Raw genomic sequence first — 24,077 nt, 5'->3', positions numbered from 1 at the left:
TTATATTATTGTCCTTGGTTGGAGTGTCGAGTAATTGTGAAGCAAGCGCCAAAAATGAGAACAGGTTTAGGGAAGGTGCAGTTTTGTAGATGTCCAAACCATTCTAGTTCCTTTCACACCCCAATGTCTTCTATGCTACAGGCACATGCAGAGAGGTTTTGTGGTAAAAGCCAAGCAAGAGTCTATTCTCACTTTCAAAGTCAAGAAAAAAATTTGGCCCTTGATCAAACTCTGTGCAAGTGAGAACTTTTAGAAGATTCCCCATTTGGCTCCTGAAAGAGAAGAAAGGGAAGAGAAAGATGCACTATGTGGTGAATATTAAAGACTTTTAAGGGGAAATATGCCATCAACTTTGCTCTGCTGGGAGAAGTGAATTATTTCCAGAAGTAGTTTCTTCTTCAACCACATTTTGTGTGAAGGGTTTGATTTAAAACAGCTGAAGCTTAGGCTTACGAGTCCATTGTTGCCCGGCAGTACAACTTACTTTCAAAATCCAGGAAAAAATGTGGATAGTTTTCAATCTCCCTGGTTAGGACCTTAAGCAGATTACCCATCCCAGCAACCTGATTAAAATGGAACACATAGTTTAAATAAACATTAAATAATGTAGAACATTTAATAGGCTGTGAATTAAATTTAAATTTAAAAGTCAAAGCATAATTATACAGTTAAAACTTTTAATGTCGAACACCCTTCATACAAAAACTACTTCATACTAGTAGCTTCCCACAGAGAGCTTATGGTACACAATTTAAACAGTTTCTATATTTATCACATGTTTAAAAACAAACAATTATACTGATCAAGATCATTTTGTTGAATATACAGATTATAGCAAGCCATGTTTTAAAACAAAACAAAATTGCTGAGAAGAAAAAAGTCAGAGTATAATCTGAAGGATATGACGTGGAGATGCCAACGTTGGACTAGGGTGGGCACAGTAAGAAGTCTCACAACACCAGGTTAAAGGTCAATAGGTTTATTTGGAGCACTGCGCCTTCATCAGTTGGCATTGGTAGGGAAACAATGATGCAGTGATTATTGAGAGTGAAGGAAATCAAGTTACGGGTAATAGAACATAGAATAGTACAGCACAGAACAGGCCCTTTGGCCCACGATGTTGTGCCGAGCTTTGTCTGAAACCCAGATCAAGCTATTTCCTCCCTATCATCCCTAAGTACTCCATGTGCTTATCCAATAGCTTCTTAAATGTTCCTAAAGTTTCTGACTCCACTATCCCTGCAGGCAGTCCATTCCACACCCCAACCACTCTCTGAGTAAAAAACCCACCTCACCACATAGATCAAGAAATTGACTGAAAATAGCAGCTTGATCTTAAGTAAATTATTGTTTATAAATTCATGCTACAGATATTCAGTGACTCCAATTCATTATAATTACTCCAGCTATGCTTCAAGTTTGCAAACAATTTTGCGTACATTTGTAAAATGGTTACCTTCATCACAAATCTATCCTGCAATAAGCAGGGAGAAACAAAGCTTAGTTTTAAGTCTGAACACCTTTTGGACAAAGGTGCTGAAAACCCTTTATCCTGGCATGGTGACACAATGGTTAACACTGATGCTTCACAGTACCAGGGACCCAGGTTTGAATCCCGGCTTGGGTCACTGTCTGTGTGGAGTCTGCACATTCTCCCTGTGTCTGCATGGGTTTCCTCCGGGTGCTCAGATTTCCTCCCATAACCTGGAAGACATGCTGGTTAGGTGCATTGGCCATGCTAAATTCTCCCTCAGTATACCCGGACAGGCGCCGGAATGTGGCGACGAGGGGATTTTCACAGTAACTTCATTGCAGTGTTAATGTGAGTCTACTTGTAACAACAATACAAATAATAAAATAAACATACAAGAAACTGCTGCATGTGGTCTATCCAGAATGGCTGAGGATTTTTGGCATTAATGTATTAGCATGGATAGAGGATTGGAAAACTAACAGAAAGCAAAGAATGGGGGTAAATGGGCGTTTTTCTGGTTGGCGATCAGTGACTAGTGGTGTGCCTCAGCGATCAGTGTTGGGACCGCAATTGTTTACGATTTACATAGATGATTTGGAGTTGGCGACCAAGTGTAGTGTGTCAAAATTCGCAGATGACACTAAGATGAGTGGCAGAGCAAAGTGTGCAGAGTACACTGAAAGTCTCAGAGGGATATAGATAGTTTAAGTGAGTGGGCAAGGGTCTGGCAGATGGAGTAAATGTGGAGTCATCCATTTTGGTAGGAATAACAGCAAAATGGACTATTATTTAAATGGTAAAAAATTGCAGCATGCTGCTGCGCAGAGGGACCTGGGTGTCCTTGTGCAAGAATCAGAAGGAGTTGGTTTGCAGTGCAGCAGGTAATTAAGAAGGCAAATGGAATTTTGTCCTTCATTGCGGGAGGGATGGAGTTTAAAAACAGCGAGGTTATGTTGCAGCTGTATAAGGCGCTGGTGAGATCGCACCTGGAGTACTGTGTACGGTTTTGGTCTCCTTACTTGAGAAAGGATATACTGGCACTGAAGGGGGTGCAAAGGAGATTCACTAGGTTGATTCCGGAGTTGAGAGGGTTTGCTTATGAGAGACTGAGTGGACTGGGGCTATACTCATTGGCATTCAGAAGAATGAGGGAAGATCTTATAGAAACATATAAGATTATGAAAGTAATAGATAAGATAGAAGCAGGGAAGTTGTTTCCACTGGCGGGTGAAACAAGAACTAGGAGGCATAGCCTCAAAATAAGGGGAAGCAGATTTAGGACTGAGTTGAGGAGGAACTTCTTCACACAAAGGGTTGTGAATCTGTGGAATTCCCTGCCCAGTGAAGCAGTTGAGGCTACCTCATTGAATGTTTTTAAGGCAAGGATGGATAATTTTTTGAACAGTAAAGGAATTAAGGGTTATGGTGAGCGGGCAGGTAAATGGAGCTGAGTCCACAACAAGATCAGTCATGATCTTATTGAATGGCGGAGCAGGCTTGAGGGGCCAGATGGCCTACTCCTGCTCCTAGTTCTTAAATGCAGGAACACTCAGAGCAATTATCCTCTCTAAAATATTTGAAGCACTGACTTTCTGTGGCACGTATGAGGACTCAAGGCATTGTCATTAAATTAATTAAAATCAAAAAACAAAAGGCCAGCACAGTGGCTAGCACTGTTACGTCACAGTGCCAGGAACCCGAGTTTAATCATGGCTTTGGGTGACAGTCTGTGTGGAGTTTGCACATTCTGTGTCTGCGTGGGTTTCCCCTGGGTGCTCTGGTTTCCTCCCACAGTGTGAAGTGTAGGTTGGGTGGATTGGCCATGCTAAATTGCGCCTTAGTGTCCGAAGATGTGTAGATTAGGGGGATTAGCCATGGTAAATGCATAGGGTTATGGTGATAGTGTGGGTAGGGTACTCTGTCAGAGGGTCGTGGCAGACTTGGTGGGCTGAATGCCCTCCTTCTGCACTGATTCTATCAATGATTTTATAAACTTTATGGGGGTGGGGGGGAATTGACAATTAACAAATACTTAAATGAAGAAGAAATTGGATAGAGCAGAGACAAACAGATTGTTTTCAACAAGTGAGAGGTCTAGAAAGCCTTACATGCCTTTGTAACATCCCAAAGCACTTAATAGTCAATGAAGAATGTTATAAGTGAAGTCACTGTTGTAATGTAGAGTGTCAAGATGATAGTTTTTTAAAAAAATGGTTACTGACCAAGATGAATACCAATCTGGATTGGTTGCGCTGACCAGTCTGCTTCTGCATTGTGACTTATGAAATACTTCGAGGCTGACCATATGGAACAACTGCAGATGTTTGGGAGTGGGCAGTCCAGCACTGTTCCAGATAGTGCTGTCAATTTGTGTAGTAGGGGCAGGGGTGTATTTTGCCAGGTCTTAGTTTACAACCCCTCTGTGAACTTTGTCAAGGGCTGCTTTGTGGGACACGTTATAGGTGACACTAATGGCAGCTTTACTGTAGTCCTTGCTAGGTTGGACATAACTGGGAGTTAAGGAAATAGGAACGACCACAGCAGTTAGATGCTGTTAGCTTGGTACATACATTATCTTGTTGTTGCTAAATTTACTGCTGCCTGGCAAATTTGGAATAGGCAAAATTCCAGGCAGAAGAATATTTGGGCACCAATCTGCTGCTTTGGAATGAATGATTTGAGCCACTCCCACTTGAGCACTCAGCTGAGCCATGTGTTTCATATTCCATAATTAACAGAGAAATTCTGAAAGCACTCCAAAAAAAAGTTTCAAATTGGAATCCATATATACTCATGCCAAATTAGAAAACTCATTCAAAGAACAGCATACAAACAAAAAAATGTTCTAATGAAGACCCATGATCAAGACAACTGTTTCAAAGAAAGAACCTTACATATATATAGCATCTTTCGTGGCCTCAGGACTTATAAAAGTGCTTTCGGAAAAGAAGTGTAATCATCACTTATCTAAGAAATTCCGCTGCCAATTTTTGCATAGAGCAAGGTCCCACAAATAATAAATAATATTATAATGACAAAATTATCTGTTTTTATAATATTAGCCTTGAGATAACATTGGTCAGGAAAATAAAACATAAAAATAAAACAAATAATCATTGTTTGGGGTGGTGGAGGTGGTGTTGGAAGCTTCCTTGTTCTTCTTCGAAGTAGTGCTGTGGGATCTTTTCTGCCCACCCAAGGGCAGACAAGACCTTGGGTTAATATCTCATCCAAAAGATTGTACTCCCGATAGTGAGGGGGAACAGAATAAGTTAAATACTTACTGTTACATTGGATTTCAAAATTCTTAGTGTTTCAGTTCACATTCCCAAAATTAAATTTGATTGTCTGCAAAACAATGCCTTTCAGTCACATTTAACTGAAATCTCCCCCCAGGAATCTTCTCCACCGTTACCACCTGCCACTGGCATGTATTGGAAGGATCTACAGGTTGATAATCTGCAAATTATGAGGTGAGTGAGTAGGTGGGTGAGTTGGAGCGGGGGCTACTTGGGTCAAGAAGGGTGTCAAGTTGGGGGCCATTCAGTTTGGGTCAGGGAAACAGTGGTGTGGTGTGGGGGTGTTAGTTGCATAGTTACCCAGAAGTCAGACTAGCATATTTCTGTGTTAATATTTCCCAGGTAAGTATTCAGGTAATATGTTAGAACTGACCAAAGTCTCCAACTCTGGCTCAGAGTCAGAGACTTCTTGTGAGGATCCTGTGAGCAAAAGGAATTGCCCATCAGAAGTTCAAACTTCCTGAAAAATTCTCACAGAATCAATGTGTCGAGACTTCTTCAAGGTCCCGAAGTACTTCTAGCAGGGTACGTCCAGTCTCCAATGATCTGGAGACTGAAAGATTTGTTGGGCATTTTTTTCCATAGAATGGAGAAGATTCCTGGTCAGCCATTTGATGTAAAGAAAGTTGGAGCTTCTACCATCACAATTCATTGTTCAAAACTACATTATGCATGTTAAAGATGCCAAAGCAAATGGACTCCGAGTGAACTGTAACCACCACCACATTTTTCTCTCCAAATCTTTGTGCAGCTTTTCATATTTTCCACCTGCCTTTATTTAAAATCCTCCAATGTCAGTGAACCAAGTAAAATGAAATAAATACAGAAGCAGAGGAAGAAGAAAAGTCTGATCATTGCTCAAGAACCTTTAAATATTTTTATAACTTGTTTTTAAGTTTGTTCTAGGTATGTGGGGGACAATGGTAACGCCATATTCACTTCCCAGAGCTATTGGTCCTGGAGGCATTAAGAGTCAACTATGAAGTGAGGGTCTGGAGTCACTTAGCCACACCAGGCAAGGGTGGTAGGCTTCCTTTCCTGAAAGACACTGGATCCATAGTTTAGTTTTCAATCACAAGCTTACTTTTCTATCGGTAACATGCGATACAGGATCTTTCTTTTCTTGAAGATAACTCTTTGCATTTAAGACCACACTAGATTGGCATTGGTAAAGAATTTTTAAAAACATTTTTTTCTAACATTAACTTGAATGACAGTTTAATGCAAGAATTTCTGAAATTCTGCTCAGGATGACCAGGCTGCAGCAGGAGACAAATTTCTACCCCGCTGAAAACTTGGTAATTGGAGCATATTCCGGGGCAGGTACTCCGAATCTGAAAGTGGAAATTACTGCTGGTGATAGGATCGTTTGAAAGTACTTGGATATAATTCTTCTAGTATTTTTAAATTAAATGTGACAATGCCACAGTTAAAACAACAGACAGAAACATGTTAGACATTAGAAAGAAGTAATAATGCAATCAATAGTAATTTCTGCTTTGCATTTGAAATGTAAAAGATTTTTTGATTTGATTAATTATTGTCACATATATTAGAAGGAAACTACTGATGGAACATGATAAGATTAAATATAGTTGAGAAAAAATTACTATCATTGTTCTCTGAAGAAATGTAGACTGAATGCCTACTCCATGATGTCTGGTGTTTATAGTTATATATTTAGTTTCACCAAGTTTCTGTGTAAAACAAATTTAAAGTTCTATATTTACTTGTATACAGGTCACAGCTTAAATCTGAACTTTTTACACTTAAACCATACATCTTACATTCAAATAGATGCGGTATATTAGAAAAGTTAGTTTTTAAAAATTCCACTGCAGAGGTTTGGATAACAAATACAGCATCTTTTGAGGAAAAAACATTTTCATCTAGAGTGTGGCGGGTGTCTGGAATTAACTGCCAAAGTTGGTGGTTGAGGCTGAAATGCTCAATGTATTTAAAAGCTACTTGGCTCTGCATCTGAAGGGCTGTAACCTACAAAGGCTATGGACCAGGTGATGGAAAGTGGGATAGAAATGAACAGTTAGTTTATTTTTTTCTTTTTTTGGCTGGCTCAGACACAATGGGCTGAATGGCCTCTTTCTGCATCATGACATTTCTATGGCTCCATGGTTCTGCTGCATAAACCTTCCTGCAAACCAATGTTGTATCTCAAGACATTCTTCAAGAACATGCTGTTCTAGAAACTACAAAAATTCAAAAGAAGTGACAATGGCCTTCTAAATTTTGTCAACATAGTTTGCTGGTCATCACGTTGATACAGGAGCAATTTCATCCAGTAGCTCCTTATGATATTAACAACAGCAACAAGACTGTTTCCAACAGAATCTAAAGAACATAATGATGACAGGCTTTGCTGCACATATGTTTTTCTGTGACAGGCTTTGCTGCACATATGTTTTTCTATCTCCAAACATCCGCCACAACCCTACATTATGAAAATCCAATGCTACACAAATAATGTGCGTGTGTACAGGAATTTGAGAGGGAAGAGAAGAGGGTAAAATAAAGTTTAACATTTTCTTATAACTTTATTTTGGTCCTACGAACATAATAAAATCTTATCCATTAAAAAAATTAAATTACCATTAAACAATAGAGGAAGACGACGCTTGGTTTCATTGGTATTTGGTTAAGTGCAAGTATTTATGGTCTAAATTCATGGTTTATACTTTAGGATGCTCATTAATGCCAATTTAGGATGCCTCTCTTCTTCCCATATGTAATACTGTAGACAAAAGCTGGAAAGCCTGTTCCATTCATGTTTTTTTCCAGCCTATTTGCAGAGACAGGAAATATTCTTACATTCAGTTATGTCCATATAAATCCATTAGCTTTGGAATGGATATACTTTCAGAATAGAGGATGATGTAAAAGCCCCTAAACACAAGTCTGGCCAGTAATAATTAAGATGCTTACCGTTCACTATTGTTAGGGTTTGAGCTAAAATAAACAGAGACTCAAAAAAGTAAAAATAAAAATTGATTCCTTCTAACCCAGAAATGAATCAAGTTGGTCTGGCATACTAGAACGTAAATGACAGAAGTCCTGGGAGCATTATTGATGCATTGCTCCTTGAGTCTTGAATTATCAATATGTGCAAACTGTTACTTAATTTGTAATTTCAAGAGTTTGAATTTGATCTATGTCATGCTTTAAAAAAATCGAAGACAAGTAAGTGTGTGTATATAGATAGCTTTGCAGCCTGCGACATTCTAAAACTGACCATGGGTCTCACTGCTAACAATTTCCCAGTACTGTCAGCTCAGGCCTACTTGTACCTGCAAGTTATCAGTACAACATCTGAAATTTTAATTTTATATGCAGAGATCAATAAGTGGCAAATAGAGAAAGAGCTTGTAGTTATCCGGCACGTTTTACAACATCAAGACAAATTAAACACTTTACAACCAATTAAATACTTTTCAAGAGTAGTTGCTGTTTTAATCTAGTGAAACACAGTTGCCAATTTGTGCACAGCAAGTTCCCATGAAAGTGGGATAATGACCACATGTGGCATTGGTAGAGGGACACTGTTGAGAACACCCCGTTCTATGAATAGTTACTGGGATGTTTTACAACCACCTGAGGGAAGACGAGACATTTTTCTTTAAGATCTCATCCAAAAGATGACACCTCTGCCAGTCTACATAATGTGCTTAGGTCTCTGGAGTGAGACATTAACCCAGAACTTACTGATTCAGAGGCAAGTGTCACCAGTGATCCACAGCTGACCTGTTCATTCATTTGCAAATAGAATGAAATTGAATTGCAAATTGAAATTTCCCCAATTTTTCACCTTGACTTCATCAGCCAGGAAACCTCAATGCAGGAGAAATTAGCTGAAACACAGTGAAATACAACCCTCTTATCCTGAAACAAATAAAACTCCCTTAACCCTAAGAACAAGGTAAATCAAAATTTTACATTGATCTCCATTTTCCTGCAGAATCTGTTACACTGTACAAGTTGCTACATAATATGTCAGCAAGGAAAATGTTATATAACTGTGGTTGAAACGGTAGATAGCACCAATCTGGAGATTAACAGAACTGCTGCATGATCTTGAATTATTGTAGTATGCAAATTAATGTATTTGCAACTCCTGGTACAATAAGAATGACACCAGTTATTGCAGGACCTCCTAAAATTAAGACACCAAAAACTGTTTTTGTCTTTGCATCTGGGTCCTTCGGTTGGGTAACAATTTATCTCCAAAGGCAAAAATATCTCCAAAATGATTTCAAACATGCACTCAATCAAGGCAGAGATTTAAATATTCAGCCAAAAAGGAAAGTTGAAATTGTGTCCTAATTTATTCCTATTGGGTACATTGATATCTGGCCACAGAATGAATCTGCAGTGAAGGAGAGACGGGATTACCAGCGATAAGCTTTATTACTGATGAAAAGGATGGAAGGATTTGTTTTGCTGTTTAATTTTTGGTAACACCACTAGTATCTTTCTTTTAAGAAACATAATTCTCAGAAGGTAATTATATTTTCCATTGTGTGAGTTCATACAGTAATTCCCATTTCTTTCGTACGGATTTTAACACAAGGTTAGCAAATTAGGTACAATTCAAGTTATAAAATGTAACAAATAAAGAAAATAGATACTCAGGTAGCATAGTAACAGGGTTTCCAATGGCAACAAGATGCCATTCCACTGCTGCTGTTACGCCCAAAGCACAATTACCAAGTGCAGTCTGCCAGCTGCCAGAGATCATCTCCAAATGTATCTTTTGAATTTCAGGATTAGTCAAAGGCAGACAAGACATCTCTTCTGCTAAAGTTACAGCTAATGACAGTAGATTAGGCAAAATGTGAAGGCTGCTACAAGTGAATGTTCTTTCTCTGCAAATTAAAGCATGTAGTCTGGTAGATAAAATAAGTTACAGCAAAAAGTCAAGATTTGATCTTTACAGGCAATTATTTGTGAGAATGCTTTTCAATTGTTGGTCATGAGATCTGAGGGACATTTGCTGTTGGATATTAGGATTACAACAAGAGTGCAGCCAGAGGTAGAAATGGGCTAATGTTCTGAGAGTTCAGTGGACCCTATTAAAATGTTTTTGAGACTTTCCTGGTTAAGTCATGTTTAATAAGCAGTATTCACCCAACTTACTAGAACAGATTACTTACAATTCAGAAAAAGAAATGGAGTTTTCCCACGCATACCACTATCATTGCATATATTTCAAATATGGAAACAGTAGAATAATGGTTTCATCACTGGACTAGTTATCCAACAATCTGGACTAATGATCCAGAGACAGGAGTTGAAGCCTCACCATATCAGCTGAGAAATTTAATTCAATAAATCTGGAAATAATAAAGTTAATAATAGTGACCATGGAACCACCAGATTGTCATAAAAACTCATTTTGTTCCCTAATGTCATTAGGAAGGGAAATCTGCTGTTCTTCCTCAGCCTGGCAAAGTCCTTTTCACAAATGTCCAGGAACTTGTATCAAGGTCAAGGAACTTAAGCTTCTTCAACAGCATCTTCCAAACTCACAACCCTTACCTACTAGAAAGACAGGGGCACCAACGCATGGGAACAATTCAAAAGACAGAAACATTTACATTCACACAACAACTTTCACAACCTCAGGGTTTTTTAAAGTACGGCCAACATGTTAAGTGTTGCTACTGTTCTAACTTAAGAATTGGGCTGCCAATTTGTGCACAGTAAACTCCCATATACAGCATGCAATGACAAGAGGATAATATTTTTTGTGATGCTAGTTGTGGAATAAATATTGGCCAGGAAATCTTCCCTGATCTTCTTCAAAATAGTGCTATGGTATCGGAAGGCAGAAGGGACCTCGGATTAATGTTTCATCTGAAAGTTTCATCTGAAAATTTCACTGTGCAGCTGCCAGTGATGCATAACAAATGCAAATTGTGATTAGTCCAGTGAGACTATTAGTCGAATGTATCATGTTTTGTTAAGACCAACTTGTATTTATATAGCGCTTTTATACACTAAAACGTCCCAAGCATTATGAAATAAAATCTGACACTGAATTACATAAGGAGATATAAAGAAAGATGATCGAAGGTTTGGTCAACGAACTAGGTTTGAAGAACATGTTTAAAGAAGAAAGAGAAGTAGCGTGGCGGAGAGGTTCAGGGAGGGAATTCCAGAGCTGAGGGTCTTGGCAGCTAAAGGCACAGCCACTAATGGTGGAATGATTAAAATCAGGGGCCTCAAGAGGCCAGAATTAGAGCAGCACAGATATCTTTCAGGGCAGTGGAATTGGAGGAAATTATAGAGATAGGGAGAGGTGAGGCAATGGTGTGATTTGAAAACAAGGATATTTTATTTTAAAATTGATACGTTGCTTAACTGGCAGCCAACGTAGGTCAGCAAGCAAAGACTGTGGGAACGGGACTTGCTGCAAATTAGAACATGGGCAGCTGTATTTTGAATAACCTTGAGTTTATGAAAGGTAGAATTTGGGAGGCTGGCCATGAGTGTGTGGGAATAGTCAATCAGACAGGTGACAATGGCATGAATGAGGGTTTCAGTCGCAGACAAGCTGAGGCAGGGGTGAAGTTGAGGGGTGTTCTGAAGGTGGTCTTCGTGATGCAGCAATTGTGATGGAGGTTGAAGGCAATTGTTTGTGTTTTCCCAAAAACTTAGTTGGAAGAAATCTTTGCTCACCCAATACTGCACGTTGGACAAGCAGGTGACAATTTAAAGACAGCAGTGGGTTCAAGAGAAGGGCACAGTGTAATTGTCAAAGTGCCAGAGGAAATCCTCTCACTTGGAATATGATGGTCAAAATGTTATGCTCCTCTGGGTCTGGGCAAACTCACTCCATTGCTGTTAGGTTGCCTGCTCTCACCAAGTGTTATATTAAAATTGTAGTGTTTGTTTTTGATGTTTATGATATTAGCAGATACAAATGCAAAAATAAGTCCTGATAAATGGTCAATGACCTGAAATGTGGGCAGTGAGAGCCAGGATTGAGTGTTAGCGACGCAGGCTCCTGCCAAAGGCTGGCAGCTCTCCACTGCTGGCAGTACTACTGGGAGCGATAGCTGCTGCTGGTAATGCACCCAGAATTTACTGAGTATCTTACCAAGGAAGGGGTTATAAATCACTTTGTAAATCCATAAAATCCCTACAGTGCAGAAAGAGGCCATTTGACCCATTGAGACTGCACCGACTCTCCGAAAGAATATCTTACCCAAGTCCACACCCCCTCCCCCACTCCAACCCCAAAACTCCGCACATTTCCCATGACTAATCCACCTAACCTATACATCTTGGGACACTAAGGGGCAATTTAGCATGGCCAATCCACCTAACATGCATTGTGGGAGGAAACCAGAGCACCCGGAGGAAATCCACAAAGTCACAGGGAGAACAATACTCAAATTCAAATATCAATAGCTAATGCATCTATTCTTAATGCAAAAGTACCACAGACCTGCACAGATTCTCAATTCTTGAATTCTCCCCACCTTTTCTGAAAACAGTGATTCAACATTCATGTTGTGTGCTATTATTCCACAGGAAGGTGCAGGCTCCAGTACCTTCCTCAAAATACCATTCTTCATATTTGAACCTGAGCAACGAGTTTTGACAGACTAAAAGGTTGTGTCATATTATTTTCCTGTTTTTTTTATTTTATACCCACAAGGAAATCAAGGAATTCTGCAGCTGTGTCATTCTTAGCTTACTCTTTCACTACGTTGCAATCAGGGTTTGAGTTGCAGAGAGGCCAACAACTTACCCAAGAACTGTACTGTAATGTTACCAGATGGACTGTTCTCATAAGATAGGCAAGATTCTTTACAGAACAAATATGATGGGGCAGTATTTGCTTTAGACTCAATTCTAGTAATATGGGGGATGACCACTCCATAATATCCTTCTAGTCATAACTGTGCTTCATGTCTGCTAAGTTATGTCTGCTAAATTGCAGTCAGACTGCTAACCAGCCAATGAGTCACCAATAATCTATGTGCCAACAGTCAAAACAAAAAATAACTCAGCACTCATAAATCATCTAAACTTATACATAGCACAGTTTTCAAACTGGAATGCTTGAACCTTATGAGAGGCAATAAGGAATCCAAGGCGTCCCATCAGAGTACTGTATTGTCTCAGATTTGTTGGTTTTGCAGCATGTTATTTCTGTTGTTACACACAAATAAAATAAATTTTCTATGAAAATGGTGACAACACATGGTGCATATATAGGGCGGAGATTTTCCTTTTTTCTGCCAAGTGTTGCAGTAGGCGGTAAAAGTGGTGTTGAATTTTTCCACTGTTTGCTTGCAACTTGAAAAAAAATGAGGCACTGGTCCCGTGACAGCATTCTGGTGGAGTGAAGATTAGGGCGCCCCAATACAAAAATGTGAAAAGAGAACACCCCCCGCCCCCCCCCCCCCCCCAGCACTGCCCAGACAGGATCCTCTCTTCTCCGAGCGATTCACCCAGTTGACCTCCTCCGGCAGGTCTGCCTGCCAGGCAGGTGCACGCCATGGGTGACCACTTGTAATTCAGGTCAGTGTGAGAGCCTCTCGTGAGATTCTGCGATCCAGTTACGATTCATGCCCGATGTGATTGACGGGGCAAAATCTCAGCCTCTGACTTTGGTAGTGGAAGCTAGTCTTTGGGGTAAATAACAGCAGAAAGTCTGGAAATATCCAACAGGTTTGGTAGCATTTGTGGAGAGACAAACATTTAGTATCTTGAGTCCAATATGACTCCTCTTCATCACTGAAAGCTAACACGCAGATGTAGCAAGAAATAAGGAAGGCAAATAGTATATTGGCCTTCACTAATACAGGAGTAAAGATGCCCTGCTGCAAATGAATAGAATTTTGGTGAGACTGCAGCTGGAATAGTGTACACAGTTATCTAAAGGTTATACTTGCCATGGAGGGAGTGCAACAAAGGTTCACCAGATTGATTCCTGGGATGGTGGTATTGTCCTATGAGTTGAGATTGAGACTGGCCTGCAGTCTCTAGAATTTAGAAGAATGAGAAGAATTAGAAGAATCAAAGTATACAAAATTCTTACAGGGCTCGACATGGTATATGCAAGGAGGCTGTTTCTCCTGGCTGGCATTTCTCCCACTCCACCTGACGAAGGAGCAGCAAACTCCGAAAGCTAGTGGCATTTGCTACCAAATAAACCTATTGGACTTTAACCTGGTGTTGTTAGACTTCTCACTGTGTTTACCCAGTCCAACGCCGGCATCTCCACATCATGGCATTTTTAGAACCAGAGCACACAGCCTCAGAGTAAACAGTAAGCCATTAAGGACAAAGGTGAGAAATAATTTCTTGGTGAATGTTTGGAATTCTTTACTGCAGAGGGCTATGGAGGCTCAGGTCGGGATTTTTTGTGCCCAATCAGGGCTTGTGCGCTTGGTGGCATGGCTGAAAAATGTCGTCAGAACGCCTCATGCTGGATCAGTGTCTTTGCTTGGTGACCTTTGCCCTCAGCAGGGTTAGAGGACATCATGGCAGGCCTCCACTGCATCTTGTAGGCGCTCAAGGGAGGTTTCACTAAATTTGGAGCAACATGTTTTCTAACTTTGGCAGCCATGAGTTCCTAGCAGCTTCCTAGCTCTTGGAGAGTCCTGGCTCTGTGCAGGGGCAGCCTTTAAACATGATGTCTGGATTAATGAATCGGAGATCACAGCAGGTCAACCGAATCAGAGCCTACCCACCAGCGATACAACAGGAAACCTGTGTCTGTTCTGTTTTTTTCCATCATGTGCCGCACAATGTGGAGGAAAAACCTGCCATTGGCACGAGCAGCTCCAATTCTTCCTTGCCCAGCATCAGACATTGCTGATTTCTGGGATAATTCCACACTCCAACATTGAGTAAGTTCAGGACAGAGTTTGATAGATTTCTAGATATTATAAGGAGTTCAAGGGAGATGGGAATAGTGCAAGAAAATTATATTGAGGCAGAACACTGGTGGGTAAACTGCAGTCTGGAGGCCACATGTGGCCCATCTGGGTTCTGGGTGCGGTTCACGAGATGTTTTGTTGATTGTTGCCCACACGCAGCATTGCTACATTCTGCTTATTTTCATCAGTGTAGTTACTTTGCTACTGGTCTGACTGAAGTGTATGCATACAAAGCAAGGAGATGTGGTGAGATGCATACCAATTGCACACAATATTGACACAGAGCTCCCTTTGCGTCCAAAGTATACATATTTATTTTGCGTTTACCATTTGAAGTTGATCAAGTAATATTCAGTGTGTATTAAATGTATTTAATCATGTATTCATGGGTCATGGTTAGTGAACAAGCCTGATTTCAATCTTGTGGCCCACCAAGATGAAGGAGTGCCACTCATGTGGCATACTCACTAGTCTAGGTTGCCCGTCACTGAGGTAGAAGATCAGTCGTGATCTAGTTGAATGGCAGAGCAGGCTAGAGGGGCTAAACGGCATAATCCGGCTCCTAATTCTCTTCTTGGGCTCTGAAGAAGTCATATTGGACTCAAAAAGTTAATTCGGTTTCTCTCTCCAGTGATGCTACCAGTCCTGCTAAGTTTTTCCAGCAGAACTGTTTTCATTTCAGATTTGCAGCACTTAATTTCATTGTGGTATTTGGGGGCTATATAAAGGAGCATGACAGCACATAAGCTGCCACCAATACAAAAACGTTTCAAAAGCATTTCAGCGTTCAGCCCCATTCCTGAAGTAATTCTCCAGGCTTCCAGATCAATATTGAGATCCAGGCTGCCATTCTTGATGTATGACAGCAAGCAACAGCCATCAGAATGGGAGAATGAGACGCTTATGCACATGAAGTTTCCAAACAGAATTCACCAAATAACATACCACCTGGAAACTTCAGTTTGCTATTGGTCTTGGAATTTATTGGAAAGGATGCAGGATTTTCCATCTATTTGGAGGAATCACATTGGCTGGTTAACTGAATTTAACTTACCAGGTCTGTACACTATATCCAGCAATCAACTTTATATCACCAAGGATTGTTTTCCCCAATAAAAAACAACTTTCTCATCATCAACCACAACCAGCTTTGTAAGAGGATTCAGCCCAACTTGATCAACACCACATCACTTTGTACATTCCTCTCAGCCCAAGGAATGTAAACTTATAGGCAGGAATTCTGAGGGAAGGTCCTCAACCCAAAATATTTACTCTGTCTCTCTCTCTAACATTTTTTAAAAATTTCTGTCATGAGATGTGGGTGTTCCTGGAAAAGCCAGCATTTGTCATCTTTAATTACTCTCGAGAAGGTGGTGAGGTTCACATACATGAATCACTGCAGTCCATCTAGTGTAGTACAGGCTCAGTGCTGTTGGTGAAGGAGCTCCAGGGTGTTGACACAGTAAAGTAACAGCATTACATTTCCAAGTTGGAATGGTGTGTGACTTGAAGGTGAAACTTGCAGGAGATGGTGTAGCCCTGCGCCGAGGACCACACAAAAACAACAGAAAGAGGCCATTCAGCCCATCCCATCTGTGCTGGCCAAAAAAAGAGAAAACAAAACAACTAGCCGCTCATTTTAATCCCACTTTCCAGGACCTTGCAAATTCCAGCACTTCAGGTGCAGATTCAGGTACCTGTTAAAAGAATTGAGCATTTCAGCCTCAATCAACAATTCGGGCAGTGAATTCCAGATGATGCCACCCTCTGGACAAAAAAGCTTTTTCTCTTGTCCTCTTAATCCTTCTACCATTCACTTTAAATCAATGCCCACTAGTAATTGGCCCCTTAGCCAAGAGAATTAAGTCTTTACTGTCTATCCTATGAAGCCCCCTCTTGATTTTGTACATCTTAATTAGGCCAATCCTCCAACCTTCTCTGTTCCAAGGAAAACAACCCTAGCCTCATAGCTGCACTTTTCAAGCCCTGACAACATTCTTGTAAATCTCTGTACTCTCTCTAAGGCAATTATGGCCATTCTGTAATGTGGTGACCAGAACTGCACACAAAATTCCAGCTGTGGCCTTACTGGTGTTTCAATTCTACCTTCCACTCAACCAAACCATTAATATAATTCTGGAGTTAACAGCTATCATTTTCATGATCAACCAACTGGCCATTTTTTGTATCACCCCACATTGAAGTTCAAGTAATTCATATATACAACAAATATACAAAAAAGCAAGGGCACTCATACCAAGCTCTATGGAACGCCACTGGAAACTGCTTTCTATTTGCATAAACGTCCACTGACCTTTGTTTCCTGTCACTGAGCTAATTTTGGATCCAATTTGCCACTTTCCCCTGTATCCCATGGGATTTCACTTCTCTGTCCAGTCTGCCATGTGGAGTCTTGTCAGATGTGGACAACATCTACTGCACTACCCTCATCAATCCTGCTAGTCACTTTCTTAACAAATTTGATTAGGTTAGTAAGACACATGTTTCACCTAATGAATCTATGTTTATTATCCCTGATGAATCTGTGCCTGAGTGATAGTTTGTCCTATGCCTCAGAATTGATTTGAATAATTTGTCCACCACTTGCTGCTGCCCAAGTTAATCTAGGGTGGATTTTGATTTATTATTGTCACACATTGGTACACAGTGAAAAGTATTGTTTCTTGTGTTACTAGGCAGATAAAACATACTGTTCATAGAGTACACTGGGGAGAAAGAAAAGGAGATGGTGCAGAATGTAGTGTTACAGCCACAGCTAGGGTGTACAGAAAGATCAACTTAATATAAGGTAGGTCCATTCAAAAGTCTGACGGCAGCAGAGAAGAAGTTGTTCTTGAGTTGGTTGGTACATGATCTCAGACTTTTCTTTCTTATTCCTGATGGAAGAAGGTGGAAGAGACTATGTCTGGGGTGCGTGGGATCTTTAATTATGCTGGCCTCTTTTCCGAGGCAGCAGGAAGCATAGAGAGAGTCAATGGATGGGAAGCTGGTTTGTGTGATGGACTGCGCTACGTTCACAACCCTTTGTAGCTTCTTGCGGTCTTGGTCAGAGTAGCCTACAGAGGTCACAGGTTAGAATGATGCTGTCATAGAAGATTTGATGAGCTGTTGTGGTGTCTTGTAGATGGTGCAAACAGCTGCCATGGTGCACCAGTGTGAGGAGGGAGGGAATGTTAAAGGTGGTGGATAGGGCACCCATCAGGTAGGCTGTTTTATCTTGGATGGTGTTGAGCTTCTTAAGTGCTGAACTCATTCAGGTTCCTCAGCTTGGTCATCAGTATTGTGGCAAATAGGTAATAATTATTATGACCAAGGGACTTTGTACAGAAACAGAAAAATAAATTCTGTTATTACTGGCAAGATCATCACTTACTGCCTGTCGTGAATTGTCTTTGAGCGGTGGTAGTGAGCTGTGTTCCTGAACAGCTGCAATGTGTATGGAGCAGGTACACCTTGGTGCAGTTGAGGAATTTCCAGGATTTTAAACCAGCAATGAAGGAGGAATGGTAAGTATTTTCAAATCAGGATCATGTGTGACATGAAGCTTTAAGTGTAGTTTGAGCTGCACTCATCCAGGCAAGTCTGGAGCATTCCATCACATTCATGATGTGTGTCTTATAGATGGTCCATATGAGGTGAGTACGCGCCACAGAATTTCAAACTGACCATTGATAAATAGGTTATTTGTGAGAAAGTGTCACCTGATAGCATTGTTGGTAATCTTCCATCACTTTGCTGATAATTGAAAGTAAACTGATGGTGCAGTAATGGGCAGATTGGATTTGTCTCATCTTTAGTGGATAGGGCATACTGCGCAATTTTCCACTTTGTGAGGTAGATGCCAGTATTTTGCTTTACTGGAACAGCTTGGCAAGTTCTGGAGCACAAGTCTTCACTACAATCGGGATGTTGTCAGGGCCCACGGGGCTCAGTCATTTCTTGGTATCATATGGAGTGAATTGAATTGGCTGAATTGCACTTAATATGTCAAATTTGAACTGTTATGTAATGTATTTTTACAAATTTTATGGATAAAGTATATTTTTGGAAAACTAAAAATTGCCAGGATTTTCTAATTTTCCCGTTTCAACATTTTGTTTTAATTTGTTGCCCTTATTGGCTTAAGTTATATAATTTACATGTTGAATGAACAGTAGATGAAAAGATACTGCATGCCTTCATGCCAATATAATTCTGAGATCCTCTCATTTACCAAAATGATTTGCAGTTCAGATGTCCCAGAGCAGGTTTCCTTTTATTAGAGTAAAATAACTTCGTCCCTCTGCCATCAGACTTTTGAATGGACCAACTTGCATTAAGTTGACCTTTCTCTACACCCTAGCTATGACTGTAACACTACATTCTGCACTCTCTTGTTTCCTTCTCTATGAATGGTATGCTTTGTCTGTATAGCGAAACAAGAAACAATACTTTTCACTGTATGCAAGTACATGTGACAATAATAAATCAAATCAAAAGACCTTCTGTTGAGGGTAGGCTGAAGAGCCCAGAGAACAGAAATGTACTGATCAAGCAAAAAAGCCAGGATTCAGGGAATTATCCAGCCAAGTCCACAGCACCAATATGAAAATAATTGCTCAGTATTTATTATGCTCAGTTTTAAAAGATGTGCTCCTGTTCCACACATAGATTATTAAAAATATTTGATTTACAACATTCTCACAAGTGGTAAATTCAATCTGACATCCAAAGGGCTTCTTAAAATTCCACAAATTATTTAGTGCCAATATTTTGTTTTACAGTAGCTCGACTTTGTGTCTAGAGATGGGATGAATTCCAATGTGAGTTTGCTTGGGGATATCTAACCACATTGCAGGATTAGGTAAGCATAATATAGCTCCATACTGTGCAGAAGTGCATTTGGAGGATTACTATATTCCAACTTAACAACTTCAGTGTTACTTTCACTGTGTGAGGCCATTCCACCATCTTAGTAACACAGCTTCTTACAAAACACTGCACAAAAAGAAACTAAAGAGAAGGCTGGGCAGATTATCCCCTCTTCTGTAAACGATAACTCGTGCTACTGTCTGGTTATACAGGTGCTGCTGGCTCTCCAGTACTTCACCCAAATGGTTGTTCTTAAGGTCTGAGGCTTATAAATCAATTTTAATAAGTTTTTTGACTCCCTTGAGGGGGCATACGTGGGAAAAATCAATAAGAACTAGCATTTATACAATGCTTTCAACTTGGTAAAACACCCCACGCCACTTCACAGGAGCTTTACAGAAGAATTGGTACAGTGTCACATAAGGGGATACTAGAGCAGGATTAGTAACAGATCACACAAATAAGCAGGTTTTAAGAAGCATCTTAAAGAGAAGCGAGGTAAGAGGTTGAAGGAGAATCACAAGGAGGGAACAAGGGTCAGAGCTCACCTGGCTCCACCTGGCATTCACATACAAGCAGGATCATTAGATATAATCAGGTGTCAACATTCTGGCTGATTTCACTAGCTCAAGGGACCTGATGTTAATGCTGTGTCAACACTGTTTTCCAGCTGCCACTTAGCACAAAACATGAACGAAACAGGAGGCATTCTTGGTTTGTATGTGTTCAGCGTCATACCTATTTATTTATCCACTGCGCCAAGGGGGTTCAAAGATTAGGTGGTGAATCTCATCTTACTTATTTTATTTTTTTCCACAGGATGTGGGTGTTGCTGGCTGGGCCAGCATTTAGTGCCTCTCCCTAATTGTCTTTGAGAAGGTGGTGGTGAGCTGCCTTCTTGAACTGCTATAGTTCATGTGGTGTAAGTACACTGACAGTGCTGTTGGACAGGAAATTCCAGGATTTTGATCCAGTGACAGTGAAGGAATGGGGATGTATTTCCAAGTCAGGATGGTGATTGGCTTGGAGGTGAATTTGCAGGTGGTGGTGTTCCCATGTATCTGCTGTCCTTGTCCTTCTAGGTAGAATTTGCGGGTTTGGAAGGTGCTATTGAAGGAGCCTGGTGAGTTGCTGCAGTGCATCTTTTAGATGGAACACACTGCTGCCACTGTGCGTTGGAGGTGCAGGGAGTGAATGTTGAAGGTGGTGGCTCGGGTGCTAATCAAGCAGGCTGCTTTGTTCTGGATGGTGTCCTTGAGTGTTTTTGAAATGGCACTCATCAAGGCAAGTGGAGCATATACCATTACACACATCATTTATGCCTTGTAGATGGTGGACAGGCTTTATGGAGTACGGAGGCGAGTTCCTCATCGCAGATTTCCTAGTCACTGACCTGATGTTGTAGCCACAGTATTTACATGGCTGGTCCAGTTCAGTTTCTGGTCAATGGTAACTCCTAGAAAGTTGGTAGTGGGAGGATTCATTGAATGCAACGGTGAGATGATTGGATTCTGTCTTGTTGGAGATGGTCATTGCCTGACACTGTTGCGTGAATTTTACTTGCCACTTTTTGTCGCAAGCTTGAAACATGTCTCTGTCTTGCTGTATGAGGGTACAGACTGCTTCAGTGTCTGAGGAGTTGTGATTGATTCTGAACACTGCAATCAACAGCAAACATCTCCACTGACATTATGATGAAGAGAAGGTCATTGATGATGCAGCTGAAGATGGTTGGGCCTAGGACACTACCTGAGGAACTCTTCCAGTGTTGGCCAGGGACAGAGATGATTAACCACATACAACCACTATCATCTTTCATTATTCTAGGTATGACTGGAATACTTAGTGGAGACTTCACCCCTTAGCTCCAGTTTTGCTGGGGCTCCTTTTGCGGAACTTGGTCAAATGCTGCCTTGATATTAAGGGCAATCATTCTCACCTTACCCCTGGTATTCAGCTCCTTCATCCATGTTTGGACCAAGGCAGCAGTGAGCCAAATGGCTCTGAGAGAACCCAAACCAAGCATTACTGAGCAGGTTAGTCCTGTGTAAATGCCGACTGAAATACTGTCAATCACACCTTCCATCACGATGATTGAAAGATGAGTGATGAGGTGGTAACTGGTTGGATTTGGGTTGTTTTTGTGGGAAAAAACAGTACTATTGCTGAAATGGTGAGAGGGCCTATAGCCTTTGTTGTATCAAATGCCTTCAGCTACTTCTTGAGTGAACTGAACTGGCTGAAGGCTGGCATCTGTGATGCTGGGGACCTCAGGAGGAGATCCCAGAATGGATCATCCCACTCAGCACTTCCGGCTGAATGTCGTTGGAAATGTTTCAGCCTTGTCTTTGCACTGATGAGCTGGGCTCCCCGAACACGGAGAATGTGGATATTTATGAAGCCTCCTCCTCCAGTTAGTTGTTTCAGTGTCCACCACCGTTCATAGCTGGAAATGGCAGGACTGCAGAGCTTACATTATTTCCACTGGTTGTAGGGTTGCATTAACTCTGTCCATTGCATGCTGTTTCTGCTATTTGGCAATCAAGTAGTCCTATTTTGTAACTCATTTATTTAAGGTATAACTGGTGTAGCTCCTGATATACCTTCTCACACTCTTCATTAAACCAGGGTTGATCCCTTGGCTTGATGGTAATGGAGGAACATGCGGTTGGAGACAATTCTGCTGCTGATGGCTCACAGTACCTTATGGATGTACAGTTTTGAGTTGCTAGACCCATTTGAAATCTATCCCATTTAGCATGGTGGTAGTGCCACACAACACTATGGAGGAAATTCTCAATGTGAAGATGGGACTTTGTCTCCATAAGGACTTTGCGGCAATTATTCCTACCAATACTGACATGGACAGATGCATCGGCAACAGGTGGGTTCGTGAAGCTGAGGTCAAGTAGGTTTTTCCCTCTTGTTAGTTCCCTCACCACCCCAGCATAGACACACTCTACAAGCCACACTCTACTCCTTTAGGACATGGTTAATCATTGCTGAGCCACTCTTGGTGATGTCCCCCCACTCAGAGAGGTAACGACCAATCTGTCCGGCAATACCCACCAATTAGCATTTTGTGTTAAGAACAGTCTTTATGACAAGGCACTAGAGGTTATTGTTACCCATGAAACTATATTTGAGAATTAAATGGCACTCTGGGGAGGTGGTGGTGGAGAAAAAAAATTAGAGCTTCGGCTGTGCATAACTTGGCCTGCACAGGCATGATGGGCCGAATGGCCTTCTATTGTGCTGCATTATTCGCTAATTCAAAATAAGCAAAGAAATAGCAACACTGTGCACTACAAAGCTGCAATTTTAACCCTGTGGAACAACTTTTTCCCACCAGTTTCAGTATTCATTATTTTTAAAATCAGGAGTCGGTCTCTTTCAGCCCACCAAAGAGTGAAAAGTTTCCATCCGGTTACTGTAACAGCTGTTCGAGTGAGCATGTACTGACACTTAGACTCAAATTCTAAAATGGTGTACTGAGCTTCGCTTGCTTACTGCAAGAACAGCTGTTACAGTGACCAGCTGGGAACTTCCTGTGGGAGAGGCAGAACACATGAATGCTTTCTGTTTAAAATTGAAGCGCAGATGAAAGGAATGACTGATAGGTCTGCAGGACAAGTATTGTTTGCAGCTTCCCCTTGAAGTCATTTCCCCCCAAACTGGCCCATGATTTTTACCAATTTTGCCACATCAAATAATTTGTCTTACTGAATACTGAAACATAGCAGGATTAAAAGTGCTCTGCAGAATAATGCGCCTTGTTGGGATACAACTACTGATACCCAAAACAAAATCTGACATTTTAGAACATTTTCTACTATATAGTTAATTTTCTTAGGCTTTCATTACTGAAAATACATTGGTATAAAAACCACTTTGAGACAATACAACAATAATTACATGCTTCTTTCCTAAATATTTTAAGAAAATCTAAATTAAATGTCATTCTTGATGCCAAACAGGAGTTAATATAATCACCAATGATGAATGTGCTTGGCTACAAAAGCCACATTTTTACAAATGCAGCTCATTTGAGAAAGCGCATACAGCTAAATAAATGGATGAAAGTGGACATTTTGCAGTGTGTTTATTTTGCAGTACAGGAAGGTGACTCAACTGACTTTCTCTGTAGCAGTCAAAGGCCAACAGCGCAGACATTTGTTCATAAATGAAATTACTTGTGGATGATGATTGCTTGAAGACAGTAACCAACTAATTTGAGAGATTTAAAGGAATTGCGGTGATTTTTCAAAATGTATATCTGAAAGCAGCACCAAGCGAGGAATAGGTGCGCTGAGGACTTTTCTTATGTGGCATTACTCGAGTCCAGATGACCCTTAGTCAGCTTTGACAAAGTCAACGTCAGTTCTTTTCTCTCCTTACGATGCTGCCAGACCTGCTGAGATTTTCCAGCATTTTCTCTTTTGGTTTCAGATTCCAGCATCTGCAGTAATTTGCTTTTACTTGTGACATTGTATTTTAGCAAGTTATGCAGCTAGAACAGTC

The 24,077-nt window shown here is 40.7% G+C and overlaps 1 protein-coding gene across 9 annotated transcripts in view; it reads right to left on the bottom strand.

The window, feature by feature from the left end:
• Positions 1-24,077, bottom strand: part of fam49a (family with sequence similarity 49 member A) — a 210,735-nt gene that overhangs the window by 18,334 nt on the left and 168,324 nt on the right. For 3 of the 9 annotated variants that reach the window (XM_078213100.1, XM_078213101.1, XM_078213102.1), the window contains one exon: positions 485-563. The exons of 1 other annotated variant lie outside the window; for it this stretch is intronic. In XM_078213100.1, coding sequence (XP_078069226.1) covers positions 485-554 — 70 coding nt within the window. In that variant the 5' untranslated portion in view covers positions 555-563. Of the gene's footprint in view, positions 1-192; positions 273-484; positions 564-24,077 lie in introns of all 9 variants that reach the window. 5 more of the 9 variants (XM_078213099.1, XM_078213097.1, XM_078213104.1 and 2 more) reach the window with 2 other exon arrangements.

The sequence above is a fragment of the Mustelus asterias genome, chromosome 5, assembly GCF_964213995.1.
Source record: "Mustelus asterias chromosome 5, sMusAst1.hap1.1, whole genome shotgun sequence".
Taxonomy (NCBI): Eukaryota; Metazoa; Chordata; class Chondrichthyes; order Carcharhiniformes; family Triakidae; genus Mustelus; species Mustelus asterias.
The sequence above is the reverse complement of the archived record's forward strand: the minus strand, read 5'-3'. Positions and strand labels throughout refer to the sequence as shown.